Source organism: Emydura macquarii, unplaced genomic scaffold (assembly GCF_026122565.2).
Source record: "Emydura macquarii macquarii isolate MOO-44397 ecotype Brisbane River unplaced genomic scaffold, CSIRO-AGI_Emac_v2 contig_383, whole genome shotgun sequence".
In the NCBI taxonomy this organism is placed as follows: Eukaryota; Metazoa; Chordata; order Testudines; family Chelidae; genus Emydura; species Emydura macquarii.
The window spans coordinates 14925717-14942086 of NW_027130520.1; the positions used below are offsets into that span (position 1 = coordinate 14925717).

At 39.4% G+C, this 16370-nt stretch overlaps 1 protein-coding gene across 3 annotated transcripts in view; it reads right to left on the reverse strand.

Annotated features, from left to right (window-relative positions):
- Positions 1-16370, reverse strand: part of CSMD3 (CUB and Sushi multiple domains 3) — a 1042296-nt gene that overhangs the window by 560820 nt on the left and 465106 nt on the right. For all 3 annotated transcript variants that reach the window (XM_067537409.1, XM_067537408.1, XM_067537407.1), the window contains one exon: positions 5154-5275. In XM_067537409.1, the coding sequence (XP_067393510.1) occupies positions 5154-5275 (122 nt within the window). The remainder of the gene's footprint in view (positions 1-5153; positions 5276-16370) is intronic.

Genomic DNA, 16370 nt, shown 5'->3' on the forward strand with positions numbered 1-16370 from the left:
AAATGGCAGTTAGGCATTGCAATGCTGAGTGGAGCAATGCCTAAATACCTTTTAAAATCTGGGCCCGAGCCTATTAAGTACCTAATGGACCAAATTTTTCAAGATGTTTAGGTGCCTAACTCTGACTGATTTCAATGGGAGTTCAGTACCTACATGCTTTTGCAAGTCCCACTAGGAACGTAACTCTCTTTAAAAATCTGGGCCTAAACTCAATTAAGACCTTAATTCAGGAAAGGTTTTAAGCAAGTGCTTTAAATCCATCCCTGTGCATGAATGCACTTAAATATGATGGGTTTCATCACATATTTAAACAAGTGGTTAAGCATCCTTCTTGGGTAGAGATGTTTTTCTTTGTAGATATATCACAATCAAAACATTTTGTTTCAATTTTAACTTTTTTCAATTATCTAAGACAAATTTTAAAACGTTCTAAATGAAAAGTCACTTCACATGGGAAGAACAAAACAAAACTAAATGTTTTGTTCTGAAAGTGTTGAAACATTTTGATATTGTCTCAATTGGTTTCCTCCGTTTTTCTCCTAAACAGAATTTCAGCTGAATTTATAGAATTTCATGAAATGTTTCAATTTTGGTGGTACTACATAGTCTGACATAAAATTGTGTCCATCCAAGTTTTTTCAACGTGCTATAGTGTAGGAAAATTATCAGTATTGACCAACTCTGCAAAGCTTACCGTGATGTGAACATTCAATTAAAAAAATAATTGTGAAAGCTGCAAGTTTAAACAATTAACAGACAGATATGTAAGTAGATATAAAATGCCTTTGTAGCAATCCTACTTGTACAGTCAACAGCCACCTCTCTCTCCTTGAAAGCCAAGTGTGTCATCTCTGTAATACGTTAAGCAACACCAGCATAGTTAATGAGTGAGGCAAGACTGCTCGAGAGTCAACGCCAATGATAAATGAACCATGCTTGGCAATGTATTTCAGATTCTGTTTTTAGAGATGCACAGCCTATTAATACAGGAAAGAGAAGCCTCTTGAACAAAAGAATGGGTGCGATGAAATATGCAAAAAGGCAACATTAAATATTTCCCCAATTAAAATAAGTGAAAATGAGCTTATTGTATTTTTAAAGGATGAATTGTTACCTCTTTCATTTCCCCCACTTTCCCAAGTCGTATAATTTTATAATGCTTAGTAAAAATTCACTGTTAGATTTTGATCATGTAAGTAAATGATACCCTAAAACAAACAAACAAAAGCTAATATACAGAACTACAACATAATAAAGAGAAAAGCCAATTATATTCGATAACAAAATAACTTTGTTTCATGGAACAGATTTTCATTAATTTTAAGAAATATTGATCTGCTGTGGATTCAAATTAGCTGAATTCAATATTCATTAAAAAATGATAGTGCTACAGAATAAACTGAAATACCAAAGGGTACATGCCTTGTATTCACATACATTCAAAATAAATATCCAATAATCATACTGTAAATTCCTGTGAAAAACAGGGAAACTGGAGGAAGGTGTGGGGGGGGGGGGTGGATGGGGATTAAGGAAAACTAAGGTTCCTCTCATGAGAGTTTTCCCTTATTTTTGCTGTCACATGTAAGTTGGCCTCTTACTAAAACTTTGTGATGGTTTCTGGCTGGCCATCTCCCCATACCAGAGAAAAGGGGAAGGACCAAACAGGAATCAGGATTCTGGGCAATCAGAGAGCTCCAGACCAGGGCCAATGGGACGTACCCAGCACCCCAAGTCAGTCTGATTGACCAAGCAGCCGAGCCAACCAGGAAGTCCCAGCTCAGGTCCCACTTCCCCTGCATGCTGGAGAAAGGAAAAACAGGGAGAGGAGCCATAGGTGGGGTGGGAGGGTGCTGCAGCCAGAAGCCAGAAAGAGCAAAGCAGAATGGAAGGTAGGAGAGAGCTGCATACAGACACGCTGGCAGGGCCAAAAGAGCCAGTGAACACAGAAACCATCAGGGTGAGAGACCCAGCTGGGTAGCACCCCGCAGAGGGGAGAGAACAACAGAATGAGATGTGAAGGGACCTGAAGGAAGAGGCCTGGGGAATCAGAGATGTAGTGAAGGGAAGGAAGTGGGAGCTGTGGGAGCCCAGCAAATCCCCCCAAACTGCCACCATCCTTCCCTTAGACCAGCTATGCAGGAAGCTGTAACTAGTTCCCAAGAGGGGAAGTTCTAAAGCATACTTGGAACAACATCTAGTGACCTTTTGAACCAGTGTCTCTGTGTAGGGAAAGATTATGGATTTGCACAAAAAAAAAAAAAAAAAAAAAGAGAGAGATCTAGACATGCTAACAAGTTTCTTCCTGTTTTTAGCTGTTCCTAAGAAAGATAAATTTGTTCCATATGATTTGGCATTGTGTGTGTGTGTCCTTTTTAACAGTTCAGTTCAAGTTAAAGCTACTACCCTGTTAGAGGTATGTTACTGTGACACAATGCGCCTCATGTACATCCTTATGGTGTGATTATGTATCATTCATATTCAATGTTATAGTGTAACTGTGTATTCTCTAATGCAAAGTATGTCATGTAAGGTGTTTTTGGAATGCTCATGACACACTGAACTTTACTGTTGTGATAGTATGCTTCTTGCAATGTCACATGCATAGTTATGAAACTCTGCTATGTAATATTCCCAAATGTGTGTCTCACACGACTTGAATAGATCCAGGCAAACACAAAACAGAGTGAGAGTTCACACCTTGCTGAGGCATGCATACAGGAACAATAGACTGGCCTAAGCATCTGATAAGGCAACACTCATTTGACTCAAGTGTATCCATGCTGGATATGGCCGATCACCTAACCCCAGGGGGTGACACAAAACGCCTCTGTCTTTAGTATGTTTCCGTATCAGGGGCTCTTTCTTGTAATCCACCTACAAGACAACATCTAGACAAACTGCCCACAGTTGCGGAGCCTGGTGGGTGGCCTACCAGTCAGACTGTGGTAAGAATAACCATCAAAGGCTGTAAGGCCACGGAGGTGTTAAGTTTAGTTTAGAAAGTGATTTGCTTTATTTTCTTCATGATCAAATCTGACTTGCATCATTCTTCCTTAACATCTCTCTGTTCCTAATAAACTTGGGTTGTTTGTTTTATCTAAAGCAGTGCATGTGGTTTGTGTGTGTACACTCATTTAGAGTGACAGAGCTGGTGTATATTAATTTCATTGATAAATTGACTAACCTATGAGCTTGCAGAATTCATCAGGAAGCGTTGAACTCTGTAAGACAGCAGTTCTTCAGGTCACATCTGGGACTGGGGATATTGGCTGGGGGTCATTCTATTGCAGAATCCCATGAGTGGCTCGCCAAAAGCTCTCACTCACAAAAAAAGAAAAAACCAACCTCACTGTAGGAGGCTGTGAGTGAACTGACCCAGGAGTGGGTGGTTCACACAGCAGAAAGTGCAAGATGGGCTCCAGGAGTGAGGGAGTGGAGTGATACAGCGATATACCAGTCCAGATTGCAGAGGGGAATGTCACAGATACTTATTGGGAATCTATCGCACACACAGATCTGAAGTGGGTAAGAGGAGCAACTAGGGAAAAGGCACCATGACATGAAGGCAAGGGGATCTGGAAGCTTCTTCACCATAGTCTCCAGTGTTCAGGTTCAGTCCTAGGGTCTCATGAGCAACTGTGATGTCCCTCAAGAGGGAGAGTAATTGGGTTGCAGCCTTAAATCCAATCCCAGAATGTTCTGGGGACCCAGTAGGCAAGGTCCTGCTGGTTTAGCATCACTAGGTAGATCAGAGGAAAGGAACTCTCCTGGAGTTATAATTTCCCACTTCTTCTGATAGTTCCCTGCCTATGCCCAACCTATTCCTGTATTACCTGGGAAATACTGGGGACGATGAGACACGGGTTGCTTCTCGCCCTACCAAGATAACTTAGGGTAAGGTAGGATCCCATTTCACCATAGCGCTGCCCTAACCCCATTATTCCTGCATCAGCATTTCCTCTCATAGGAATGAATAAGTATTTCACCCAAGGATCCTGGGGGAGATCCACTGGAGATCATGGCCATGTATGGAGAAGACCTGTGCCTCCACTTCAGCTCCAGAATGCCACACCCTTACTTAGGTCTCTAACAGCATAGTTCCATTAGAAACATTCTGCAAGGGACCCTTGATTCCTACAACTGCCATGGAACCCACTTTAAACAGAGGTTCTGCAGTGTGAAGTGTTTCTGCAGATAAAAAAAAAGCTGAGGCTATATAAACTTATTTTTCTGAAGATTTTCTGCAGTTTAGCAGGGGCACAACAAATGTATCCCTAGCTTTACCCTCCACCTCTGTGGTTTGTCCCGTCCCCACTGTAGAACCACAAACCCACAAAGGACTCTCTGAGGAGTCCATGAGATGGGGCAGAGATAGTAATACAGAGGTGGTTTAAGGGGTAAATCCAGCCTTTTAGTAGCTATTGCAAAAGAAGGTGCACCTCAACGGAGTGTGACTTTGAGATACACAGCCAATTTCTTTTCTATTACATCAGTGCAAATCCATTCTCTTCATCAGGGTTGCAATGGTGTAAATGTGAGCAGAATTTAGCCACTGATGCCCAGGTGATCAGTGCTTGACATTTTAGAAAAAAATTCTGCCTAACTATTTTGACTTATCTGGACACTATCACAGGTTCTTGGTACCTCTGGTTTAAAGACCACAGCTAGGAAAGATACGTGTTTCAGTAGAGTGGTTCAATTAGTCAATCATATTATTCAGTTTTTGAACTTCTCCGTATTAAATAAAACTCACCAAAACTTAGAACCCCAGCAATGCCATCACAGATTCTACAACCTAACCACCCATAAAGTGGCATCATTCATGCCATACAACCCCACCAACTGTAAGTCACAGCAAAATGGACACTTATTGTTTCAGTATAACTTTATTCTACTAAGTATCAATTTTGTGGAAACTACTTCTATGAATTACATCAAAGACATAATGGTATCCGCTTGAAAAACAAAAAAGTAAAATACTCTAGAGATAGATAATCATTGTTCTTTCAATATCTGTCCATGCATATCCAAGAACGTTCATAGAAATACCAATTTCACTTTAGAAATAAATAATATTAAAATAAATGTTAGGTTTAGTGCATGCTATCGTACTGTTGCTTTTTTAAAGCTAGTGCCAAGTTATAACTTACCTTATTGAGATTTATAGCTGTGATGACCCAAACACACTGAGCGTTACTGTCATATTGGAATGGAAAATTGGGTGATGTGAAGGTACCACTAGGTCCCTGAAGATTAGATCCACACGTCTTTACTGCAAGAATAAAATGTTTATGTTACAATTCATGCATAAAACATGTACAGCAGATGCATAAAACATTTTCCCTCATAAATTAAAAAATATGTAAAGGATTATAATACCATTTAACAATGTACCCATTAAAAATACAAGATCATTAGATTTGGGTTGTGTTATTCTAGACACACGGTAAAATACAGACAGATTCATGATATTACCCTTGAAGAGACACAAAACAGAAACTAGCTGTGATTTGTGTGCACCAAATTTATATAAAGTAACTGTTCTATTTATTTTAAATAAATCAGCATAGTTTAAAAAGATAAATACATTATTTCATTACTTTTAATAAATAACTGTAAAGAGAAGTGTTCATATACCAAACAATGACAAAAAGCATTATTACTACTGAAGTGTTTTTGAGGATTAGTTATCCTTTGTCCACGCTAGCACTTCTATGCATGTTATCTTTGCTGGAGTTACATTGATGGTTGCAACAGTAAGAACTTTCAAGAGGAATTCTGTGTGAAGTAAGCTATATCTGTTTTTAAATAACTGGGCATGTGAACTACTCAGTAAATGTATTAAAAATAAGTCAGACAGTTGGGACTACTCAGAGTAGTAGTAGTGAAAATAGTGTTCTAGCAAAATATGAAACATTAACAGATTTCTCTTCTCTGTTTAGGATGATATTCTGCCACCCTTATTCATGATGAGTTAATACTTTACTTCACAAATATCCTTTGAACTCAATGGAATCATTTGTGGAAAAATGTACTATTCTATTTAGAGGGTGAAATCCTGGCCCTGTTGAAGTCAATCAGAGTTTTGTAGTTGGCTGCCATGAGGCCAGGATTTTGTCCAGTATGAATAAGCACACCGGGCAACAAGATACAAGCCAAGATTCTCACAGAGGTAGTTGATATAGGCTTTGTGTCTGTGTTGTTTCTTTGACATTCTGTATACTTGTGCTGAAAACATTCTTCCTCAGCCTTTTTCTGGGTTAAGCAGTATATCTGACAAGCAACTCAACTATGTGTGAGGCTGTTGTCATGTTTCTGTGCTGATTCCCATTGTATTATAGTGAGTAAGTTGCAGGACCAAAAAACTAATTGCTCATGCTGGAGTCTGGCACACCATTTTACTTCATTGATTTAAATTTTGACTAAGATAAGTGAATCTGACATACAGTTTGCTTACACTTTGACAAAGCATGCTAATTTGGACAGCGGTAGATTCAGTAAATCAAAACTAGCTTGTTCTAAGATTCAGATCTCTTCCTGAGGTTTCTTCCCCACCAAAAATAGCCATTCATAAATGAAAACACAGATTTACTAAAATACTAAAGAAGTCCATAGGCTATTCATTACCTACTCTTTGTTCCAGCCTTAGATAATCCAACTCAGGTTTACATTTCCTGTGGCATTTCAGAGTGGTAACTACCTTTCAATGTGGTAACTTCAATTTGCATTTCCAGTAGCAAGGTTAACTACAGTATGCATGTAATTCCGCAAATTTGACAGAGTAAGAGATCAAGTTTGTAGATTCATTCAATGTACTCTCCAAGTTCACAAAATACACTGATTGTTGTTCTCCCATAAAAATCTACACAAAAAACATTTACTACATCAAGAACCTTCTTTAAATCTTAGAAGTAATGTCTAAAGACCATGAGTATAATTTCTTTGTTCTCTCCAATTTGAATCATTGACTCATTTGACCAGCATGGCTCATTTGGGGATATTTGTGTACAGGGTATTTGGAAATATTTGTGCAAAGGAAAATATTTTGAAACACTACTGCTAAAGAAAAGAAAGAGCAGAAGATATTTATAACAAGCTCAAGAAGTATGTTGTTAACAAGAAAGACAATGAGAGTTCTGTGGCACTTTAAAGACTAACAAATTTAATATTTGCAGACATAAGCTTTCGAGAGACTTAGCTCTCTTCTTCAGATGCAGTAATACAGAAAATAGGTAACACAGAGGTATCTTATGGGTATCCAGGTGCATTGAGAACAATGGGGGAGGAGGAGTCTGGTACTTAAGACCTAATGACGACCATTGGGTAGGAGATGAGAATGGGTGAGCAAAGTAATTTACCTTTGGTAGGGAGAGAGCCATTCCAAGTCTCTGTTTAAACCCAGTTTGAATGTGTCGAGTTTGCAGATCATTTCTAATTCAGCAGTTTCTCTTTGAAGTCTGTTTTTGGAGTTTTTTTGGAGAAGTACAGCAACTTTCAGGGACAGAATGCCCTGGGGAATTAGTGTTCTCCCACAGGTTTATGGATGTTGTTATTTTTTATGTCTGATTTGTGTCCATTTATCCTTGTGCGTAGTGATAGTCCAGTTTGGCCAATGTACATGGCAGAGGGGCATTGCTGGCACATGATGGCATATATAACATTAGTGGATATGCAGGTGAATGAGCCCCTTATGGTGTGATTGATGTGGTTAGGTCCAGTGATGATGTCACTAGAGACGATGTGTGGGCAGAGCTGACAACGGGGTTTGTTGCAGGGATAGGTCCCTCGGTGGGATTTTTTGTAGGGTGTATGGTTGCTGGTAGTATTTGCTTCAGGTTGGGGGGCTGTCTGTAAGCCAGGATGGGTCTGTCGCCCACTGCCTGAGTGAGAGATGGATCATCTGCTAGGATAGGTTGTAGATCTTTAATGATGTGCTGGAGAGATTTTAGCTGGGGACTGTAGGTGATGGCCAGTGGGGTTCTGTTTTCTTTGTTGGGTCTGTCCTGTAGTAGGTGACTTCTGGGTACCCGTCTGGCTCTGTCAATTTGTTTCTTTACTTCTCCAGGTGGGTATTGTAGTTTTAGGAATGTTTCATAGAAATCCTGTAGGTGTTTGTCTCTGTCTGAAGGATTGAAGCAAATCCAGTTGTATCTTAAGGCTTGGCTGTAGACAATGGATCGTGTAATGTGTCCAGGGTGGAAACTGGAGGCATGAAGATATGCACTGCGGTCAGTTGGTTTTCGGTATAGGGTTGTATTAATGTGCCCATCCTTTATTTTTATCGTGGTGTCCAGGAAGTGGATTTCTTGTGTGGATTGGTCTAGGCTGAGGTTGATAGTGGGATGGAAATTATTAAAATCCACACTCCCAGATGATCATATGTCACACCTCACAGCTGAACTTTGTGACTTTGTCGTGACCCACAACTACTTCAGATTTGGAACCAGTCTATACCTCCAAATCAGTGGCACAGCTATGGGCACCTGCATAGCCCCACAATATGCCAATATTTTTGTGGCTGACCTCGAACAACGCTTCCTCAAAAGTAGTTCCTTAACACCTCTTCTTTACCTACGCTACATTGACGACATTTTCATCATCTGGACTCACGGGAAAGAGTACCTCCAAGATTTCCACGGGGATTCCACTCTCAACCCATAAGGGGCTCATTCACCTGCATATCCACTAATGTTATATATGCCATCATGTGCCAGCAATGCCCCTCTGCCATGTACATTGGCCAAACTGGACTATCACTACGCACAAGGATAAATGGACACAAATCAGACATAAAAAATAACAACATCCATAAACCTGTGGGAGAACACTAATTCCCCAGGGCATTCTGTCCCTGAAAGTTGCTGTACTTCTCCAAAAAAAACTCCAAAAACAGACTTCAAAGAGAAACTGCTGAATTAGAAATGATCTGCAAACTCGACACATTCAAACTGGGTTTAAACAGACTTGGAATGGCTCTCTCCCTACCGAAGGTAAATTACTTTGCTCACCCATTCTCATCTCCTACCCAATGGTCGTCATTAGGTCTTAAGTACCAGACTCCTCCTCCCCCATTGTTCTCAATGCACCTGGATACCTATAAGATACAGAAAATAGGTAACACAGAGGTATTACTGCATCTGAAGAAGAGAGCTAAGTCTCTCGAAAGCTTGTCTACAAATATTAAATTTGTTAGTCTTTAAAGTACCACAGAACTCTCGTTGTCTTTGCTGTATACAAACTAACACGGCTACCCCTCTGGAACTAGTTAACAAGAAAGTAATCATGATCTTGAAATTATTGGATGATTGCTTCCAAAGCTCCTTTTTCCTCGAGTTCACCAAGGGATTTGTGGAAAGGTGATAAGTTTGACACAAGTCATGGAAGTCATGGTAAATATTGTTAATTCTATTAAAGCCTTCAACATCACCCATTTCAAAGCTGCTGAATTTGCATAAATATTGTACTATGTACATTTTTGTCAAGGTTAGGTGTATTTTGCTTTTAGTGATTTATAAATCAAAACAACTTTATGAAAACATTGCTTGTATTTGGTAATTAACCAATGCCACACACAATTACACCTACATATTCTCTCTCAACTTAATAGGCTGCATGGATCTGTATATGTTATGCAAGTTCAAAATATAGTGGCACAACAAGAAAATTGAAGACCTCTGGAGTAGATGATCTAATATCTTTTTTTTTCTATAACTTCCATGACTGTATTCATTTAAAAGGCTCCTTTTAAACACTGATGACCCACAAATAATAAAATAAATAATATCATCACAGAGTAGGAACACCACAGAACTCTTGGCTTGGGGTAGACGGAGTAGAAAAAAGAATGGATCATCAAAGTGGGAGTCCTAGTTTTTTGAGAATGCAAATATAAAGCAGTGGAAGCATTATTCAATTACATTTTAAGAATGCTTTAGATATAGTACCACATAAAAGGCTACAACGCTGTGAGTCAGATTCTGAAATCCCACTGAAGTCAGACAGGAAAAAAACAAACATTAGTGTTAGATTTTTAACTATGATATGCTTGATCTCATGTAGAGCTATCAGATTAATCCATTGTATCCCACCCCACCTGCAAAAAAAAAAAAAAAAAAAAAAAAAAAAAAAGTATACAAACCACTGAATAAATCTCTAAAAGCAAGAATTCTGACAGCTGTGATTACTTTTAAGGGAAGCAGAATAGTTTCCACTTAAAAGCAGTAGTAGTTAAAACAATATTCTTGCAAAATATGCAAAGTTAGTATATTCCTTTTATCTTTTTAATGATTAATACACAAGTCAAGTCTTAGTAACAGAGAAAAAGTACACACAATTTAGACAGCTTGTTTTCTTAATATTTCTAAGATATCCCACGTTTTTGTTTTGAAAAACTTCACTTGACAACTCTTCTGAGGTCAAGTCATACCTCACAAGCCATCTCACCTAGGTGTTAACTTGCTATAAAGTTTCTGTGCTTATTTCTACATCATTGCAGGGAGGAAGTAAATAAAGAAGAAAATTCACTGTTAAAATGGATTCTAGTCATATATCAGTTGAAAACTAATGCACTTAAGAAAAGGAGTACCAATGCCAAATGACATTATATAGATATGATCTACCAGTACCAAAAAGGTGGGAGGCTAAATCTGAACAAAAATTGAGGTAACATGAGTTCACAAGTGTCTTAAGCCTTGCTGTATAAAGAAAGAATAATAGGGTTGAAAATAGCAAAACACATTTTGATCTCAAGGGGCAGAAGCTGTACGTCACTGACAAGGAAAACTGTCCATGAAAGGTACTAGTTCCATATCTAGCTTCAGTTAGGAAAGCAACAGAGCTCAGATTTATAGAGTAGGGAATTAACATGTACAATGTCCTCAATGATATCTTTTGATATAAGTGCTAGATCATTTCTGGAGTCTAGACTAAACTAGACTTCATTTCATGAAGAATATTCAATAATTTGATAAAGTACAGAGAGAGCAAAATGGATATTAATGGCTGAGGGTATTTCGAAATATTAGGAAACAATAGAAAAGGTAGGTTTATTTCCATATAGAAGACGAGTTTAAGAGGGGACATATATCCAGAGGTGTTGAAAAAGTCAATGACACACAACTATTTAAGAGGGTAATGCACCTCACAAGTAAAAGAAGATTAAGTTAAGAAAGGAACAGAAATATTTTTTATTGTCTAACATAGAGATTAATTATGTGTGAAATGGATCATCAAAAAACAGTAAAAGAAAAAATTGCAACTGGGACTACATTTGTTAAGAGAAAGAGGTAAATGAGAACATTTCCCCATTTCAGCAAGGAATTTAAGTATCTGCCTAACATTAAGCTTGCTCACTGCTCACTATGCTCACTGAAGTCAAACTATTCAAACACTGAAAATTAGGCATGCTTTTAAGTACTTCAGTGATTCATTGCCATTATAGGGTTTAGAAGTTAGATACACGATCGGCACAGCCTCAGTCCATCACAAAACATTAACGTAATATATCGGGTCTTTAAAAAAAAAAAAAAAACAATGAAAAGCAGCTTACAAATAACAGTAGAGTATCATGAAAAAGGAATGACTGGCGTAGGGGGCATTTAGTAGTTTTTGCCAGCAATTGAGCAGAGTGCATAAGAAAATGATAAATAGCCATGACCCATGGCATGACCTTTTGGGGTTGTCTGAAAAATATAGTAAAACTGCCTAAAGAACCTTAACCACAAGATGTTCCAGACTCCTGAATATGATAGGCGCCATGGTAACAAGTTACGGGTGATGTTTAAGAATAGTTAAACGTCGAGGCTGCAAATGCACAGGATGTGGTCAGGGTATGCTGTCTCCTTCCCCCTACCCTCCTTTCCAACCACCCGCTTGCAATAAGGAAATTTGCTGCTACTGCGAGTATTAATGATAATATATTATATAAATATGAGCCAGTCTGATTGTGAAGTAAGAGCCCCCTGAAGTCCGAAGATGGGCCTTATCCTGTACTGAAGGAAGGTGTAGAGCAGAAGGCCCCTCCAGAGCAGAACCTTGACTGGTCAGCAAGATTGGAGATTGTAACACCGGTTGGTGAGCTATTGCTGTATTTACTGAATAGGGCAACTTTTATGTTCTTATGATACCTGATATTCATGAAGTTACTTTTCCTCCACTTAAAAATGGCAATCATCCACAGGTTACATTATGGTTTGCGTAAACAGTAAGATGCACTTGAAAGAATGTTAGTAACAGAGCAGCTTAAGTTGTTCTGCACAGACTAGTCCAAAACTCTGGTTTCACTCAAATGAAACAGTCGCCCTCTGATTCAGCTCTGTTTAGTAGAAGCCTGAAGTAATACCTCTCCTGGCTATCTGTGCTCAGGGATGTTGAGCTAGTGCCTAACTATTGATTGTCTTTGGAAATAAAGTGACAAAGTAGTCCTAGGAGCTATCTTGATCCCAAGTTCTTCCTTTTTATTTTCTACAAAAGCAGGACAGGTGTTGTTACGGACTGGCATCTCTCCCCTCAGTTAATGGGCACATTTACAGGTTCCCCAGTTACACTGAGGAGATGTCAAGAGGTTTGAAAATATAGAAAAATCACTGACTAGCACCTAGTATAAATATTCCCACTCTAGCCTAGTCATATTTTACAAAGTAACTTCCTGTATAGAAAAGTCTTATAGAATGAAAATAGTATTCTATAGAAACAGTGCTAAAAACCAGTTGATTTAAATAGAGATAATACAATAGTATATGTTGCTAATGGCATGTTAGCGAACAATGAAGAGAATCATTGTATCTTCACCATTTTGAAGTTGTTCAGACCAACTAATCAGACTAAATCTCAGTCTACTATTGCAGTGTAACCAGTCAAGCATGCAAAGTCCTCTTCTGTGATACTGAATCTGATGTCTTTATGTTTGTCCCATGACAATAAAGAGGATTCAAGAACTAGAATTCTACTTTGATTTTGCAGAACAAGGTAACACTAGCAATATAGAAGTATGGCATCATATTTTGGGCCACTGACTGTCAAAATGCTTATTCAAAAATTTAAAATGAGGAGCTTACAATTTATAGACTTTCAGTTTCTTGAAACAGAGTTTAAAGAGGTAAATACTGGGGATATACATTTTTCTTGCAGCTGAAAAAAACAAACTCATAAACAGTTATCTGTACTGTAACTGTTGTTCTTTGAGATGTGTTTGCAGATGTGTTTTTCACTTACGTGTGTACATGCCCAGCACTTCAAAGCTGGAGAACTTTGTTCACCAGTACCTTTGGCTCCTGTAACTACTCCCATGACTATTTAAGGGCAGCACTGTCCCAACCCCCTCAGTTCCTTCACACTGAATGTCAAGAGTTGAGACTATGATGGAGGGGATGGAGTCATCTGAGTGGAAGACACATCTGCACCCACATCTTGGAGAACAGTAACAATACAGGTAAGTAATCAAATAATTTTTTTTTTCCCTTTAAGTGATTGTAGATTGCATTCCACTTAGGTAGCTCTCAAGTGGTATTGGAGGGTGGTGGGGCTTGGAGTCTACTTAAACAGCAACCACAGAACTGCTTTTCCAAAGTCTGTACATGACCAAGATGTGGTCAGCAAAGCGTCTTGTAAAATTATGAACAGAAGACCAAGTAGCAGCCCTGCAAATGTCCAGTATAGAAACATTACTGACAAATGCAAGGAAAGCTGGTCAGGCCCTCATTGAATGAGCCACCAGTCTCTCTGGAGCAGCAGTCTGAGCTACCCCATATGCCATCATAATGTAGGAAATGATCATGCTAGAAATTGTCTGTGCGGAGATTGTTTGACCCTTCATCCAATTTGCATAGGAGACAAAAAACCAAGGTGAAACAAAATGGTTTTGTCCTTTCCAGATAAAATGCCAAGCATCATCTCACATTCAAAGTAAGAAAGCACTGCTCATCCATATTTAGCTTAGGAAAGAATACCGGTAAGTAGATTGTTTGTTTAAGGTGAAACTGTGAAACCCTCTTAAACAAAAATCTTGGATGTGGCCTTAGGGCCAACTTTGTATTTGAAAAACTGCGTATATGCAAGGTCTGCCATTAAGGCCTGCAGTTCACCCATTCTCCTTGCAGATGTTACAGTGATAAGAAAAGCTGTCTTTTGGCAAAGGAAGGACAGAGGACATCTTGCCAAGAGCTTAAATGTGGTCAGAAAACACCATATTAAGTTTCCACAAGGAAACTGCCTCTCTCACAGATGGAAAGAATTGGACAGCTCCTCTTAGGGATGCAATCCTATGTTTTTGGAGTCCCTAAACCTCTGACTTCCAAAACTGGGACTGGACAACAGGGGATAGACCACACAATAATTGACCTGTTCTGTTCATTCCGTCTGTCTTCTGATTGTGGCCAGATGCTTCAGAATAATGAACTAGATGGACCATTGGTCTGACCCAGTGTGACACACTGCACCCCCATGTTCACCCTTATAGTATAATTGTACATTGTTTAATGCAAAGTATGCCACATAAGATGTATTTGGAATGCTCATGATGTATTGAGAGTAGTTATAATATGTTTGTTGCAATGTCATGTGTATGGTTATGAGGCTTCGCTATGTAATATTCCCAAAGATGTGTCCTCATTGCCTAAAACATATCCAGGCAAAATCCTCCAGGAGGAGAGGGGCAGTTCACACCTTGTCCAGGCTTGTATTAGACAAATCCAGCTCAGCTTTCCAGGAACAAAGGATTAGCCTAAGCATCAACAAAGAATCAAGAGTATGTCACCTTCCTTCCCTTGCAATCACGATGAGGCAAGGCTTACTGACTCAGGACATAGATGAAACCATACAAGGACATTGTTTATCACCTGACCCTGGGTGGGAGGGGAGTGCCAGAGGGAAGAAGGAACATTTTTTTAAAGCTCTCTCTCTTCCACCTCCATCTACAAACACCAACAAGCAACTGAAGTGCATTGCTGACCAAAGGGGAGAGCCTTGCTGAAGGGAAACCAGCTAGCCTGTGGTGAGAAATGCTTAAATTTGTAAGGTTGCTGAAAGCATTAAGCTTAGTTTAGAATGTGTTTTATTTTTGTTTTATCTTGACCAAATCTGACTTGTTACCTTTTTACTCATAATCACTTAAAATTCTTCTGTAGTTAATAAATGTGTTTGTTTTATCTAAAGTGATGTATTTGATCTGAAGAGTGTGGAAGACTTTGCTGGGAATAACAACGCTGGTGCGTTTCTTTGTTAAACTGACAAACTCATAAGCTTCACTAAACAGTGTAAGACGGAGGTTTCTAGGGTTGCATCTGGGATTGGGGGCTATTAACTTGGGTCATTCTGTTGTATAATCCAAAGAGTGGCTGGCTAGAAGCACTCATTCACTCAGTTAGGAACAGCCTGCTTGCTTGCTAGTGGCTGTATGTGGACACCCCAGGAGCATGGGTTCTCACAGCAGGGCAGGGCAAGACATGCTTCAAGAGTGAGTGATTGGGTGACACAGCAATACACCAGTCCAAATTGCAGCGGGGGGAATGCCACACCCAGTACTGCCATTGTTATTTTCTTACAGGATCCAAGATGTCTTGAATGCAGGCTAGCCTCTGCTGAATTCCCTAGGGTAGTAACCAAACTAGAATAGGATTTCTACTTGGCCCAACACATAGCCTTAGTGGAGTGTTTTCCACTTCTATTAAGTAGAATTTTCTAAACTGCTTCTGAATACTCATCCTCCCTCCTCATCTAACCATGCAGCACCCATGCCTTGAGGTGCAGAGTGCTCAGCATTGGATGCCAATTTTGACCATGATGTTGTATCAGTGGGTTGGGATAGAGAGGAAGCAATTGGGGAGGTCAAACAGACTGAGAAGGCCAGAGAACCTATATTCTCTTGGCCAAACTGGCACAATGAGCATCAGTCTGGCCTGATCCCCAGTTTGAGAACACCATGTGGAATGAGTTGAATTGGGGGGAAGGGAGGAGACATACTTCACTACTGATCCCCAATTCATATGGAAGCTGTAGGTTAAAGAGCCTGGACAGAGACCCACTTGACAGCAACATTGACAGCACTTCTTGCTGTCTTTTGTTTCATAAAGGTCAAAAATCGGAATGCCCCATTGTGTGAAGATGGATCTCAACATTCTGCTCTTGAGAAACTACTCATAACTGTGGGAAGAATTCCTGATGATCAGCCAAGTGATTCGGAGCACCTGGGAAGTGAGCGGATGCAAGAATGATGTATACCCTCTTGCAAAATTGCCAAAACTTTATTGCTTCCTGACAACGCTGGTTGCAGTGGTCTCATCCTTGTTTGCTCACATATCATATTGTGGTGCTATTGTTGGTGAGCATATGTGCCCTTGATCTGTGCCCAAAAACCTGGCACACGTTGTAAA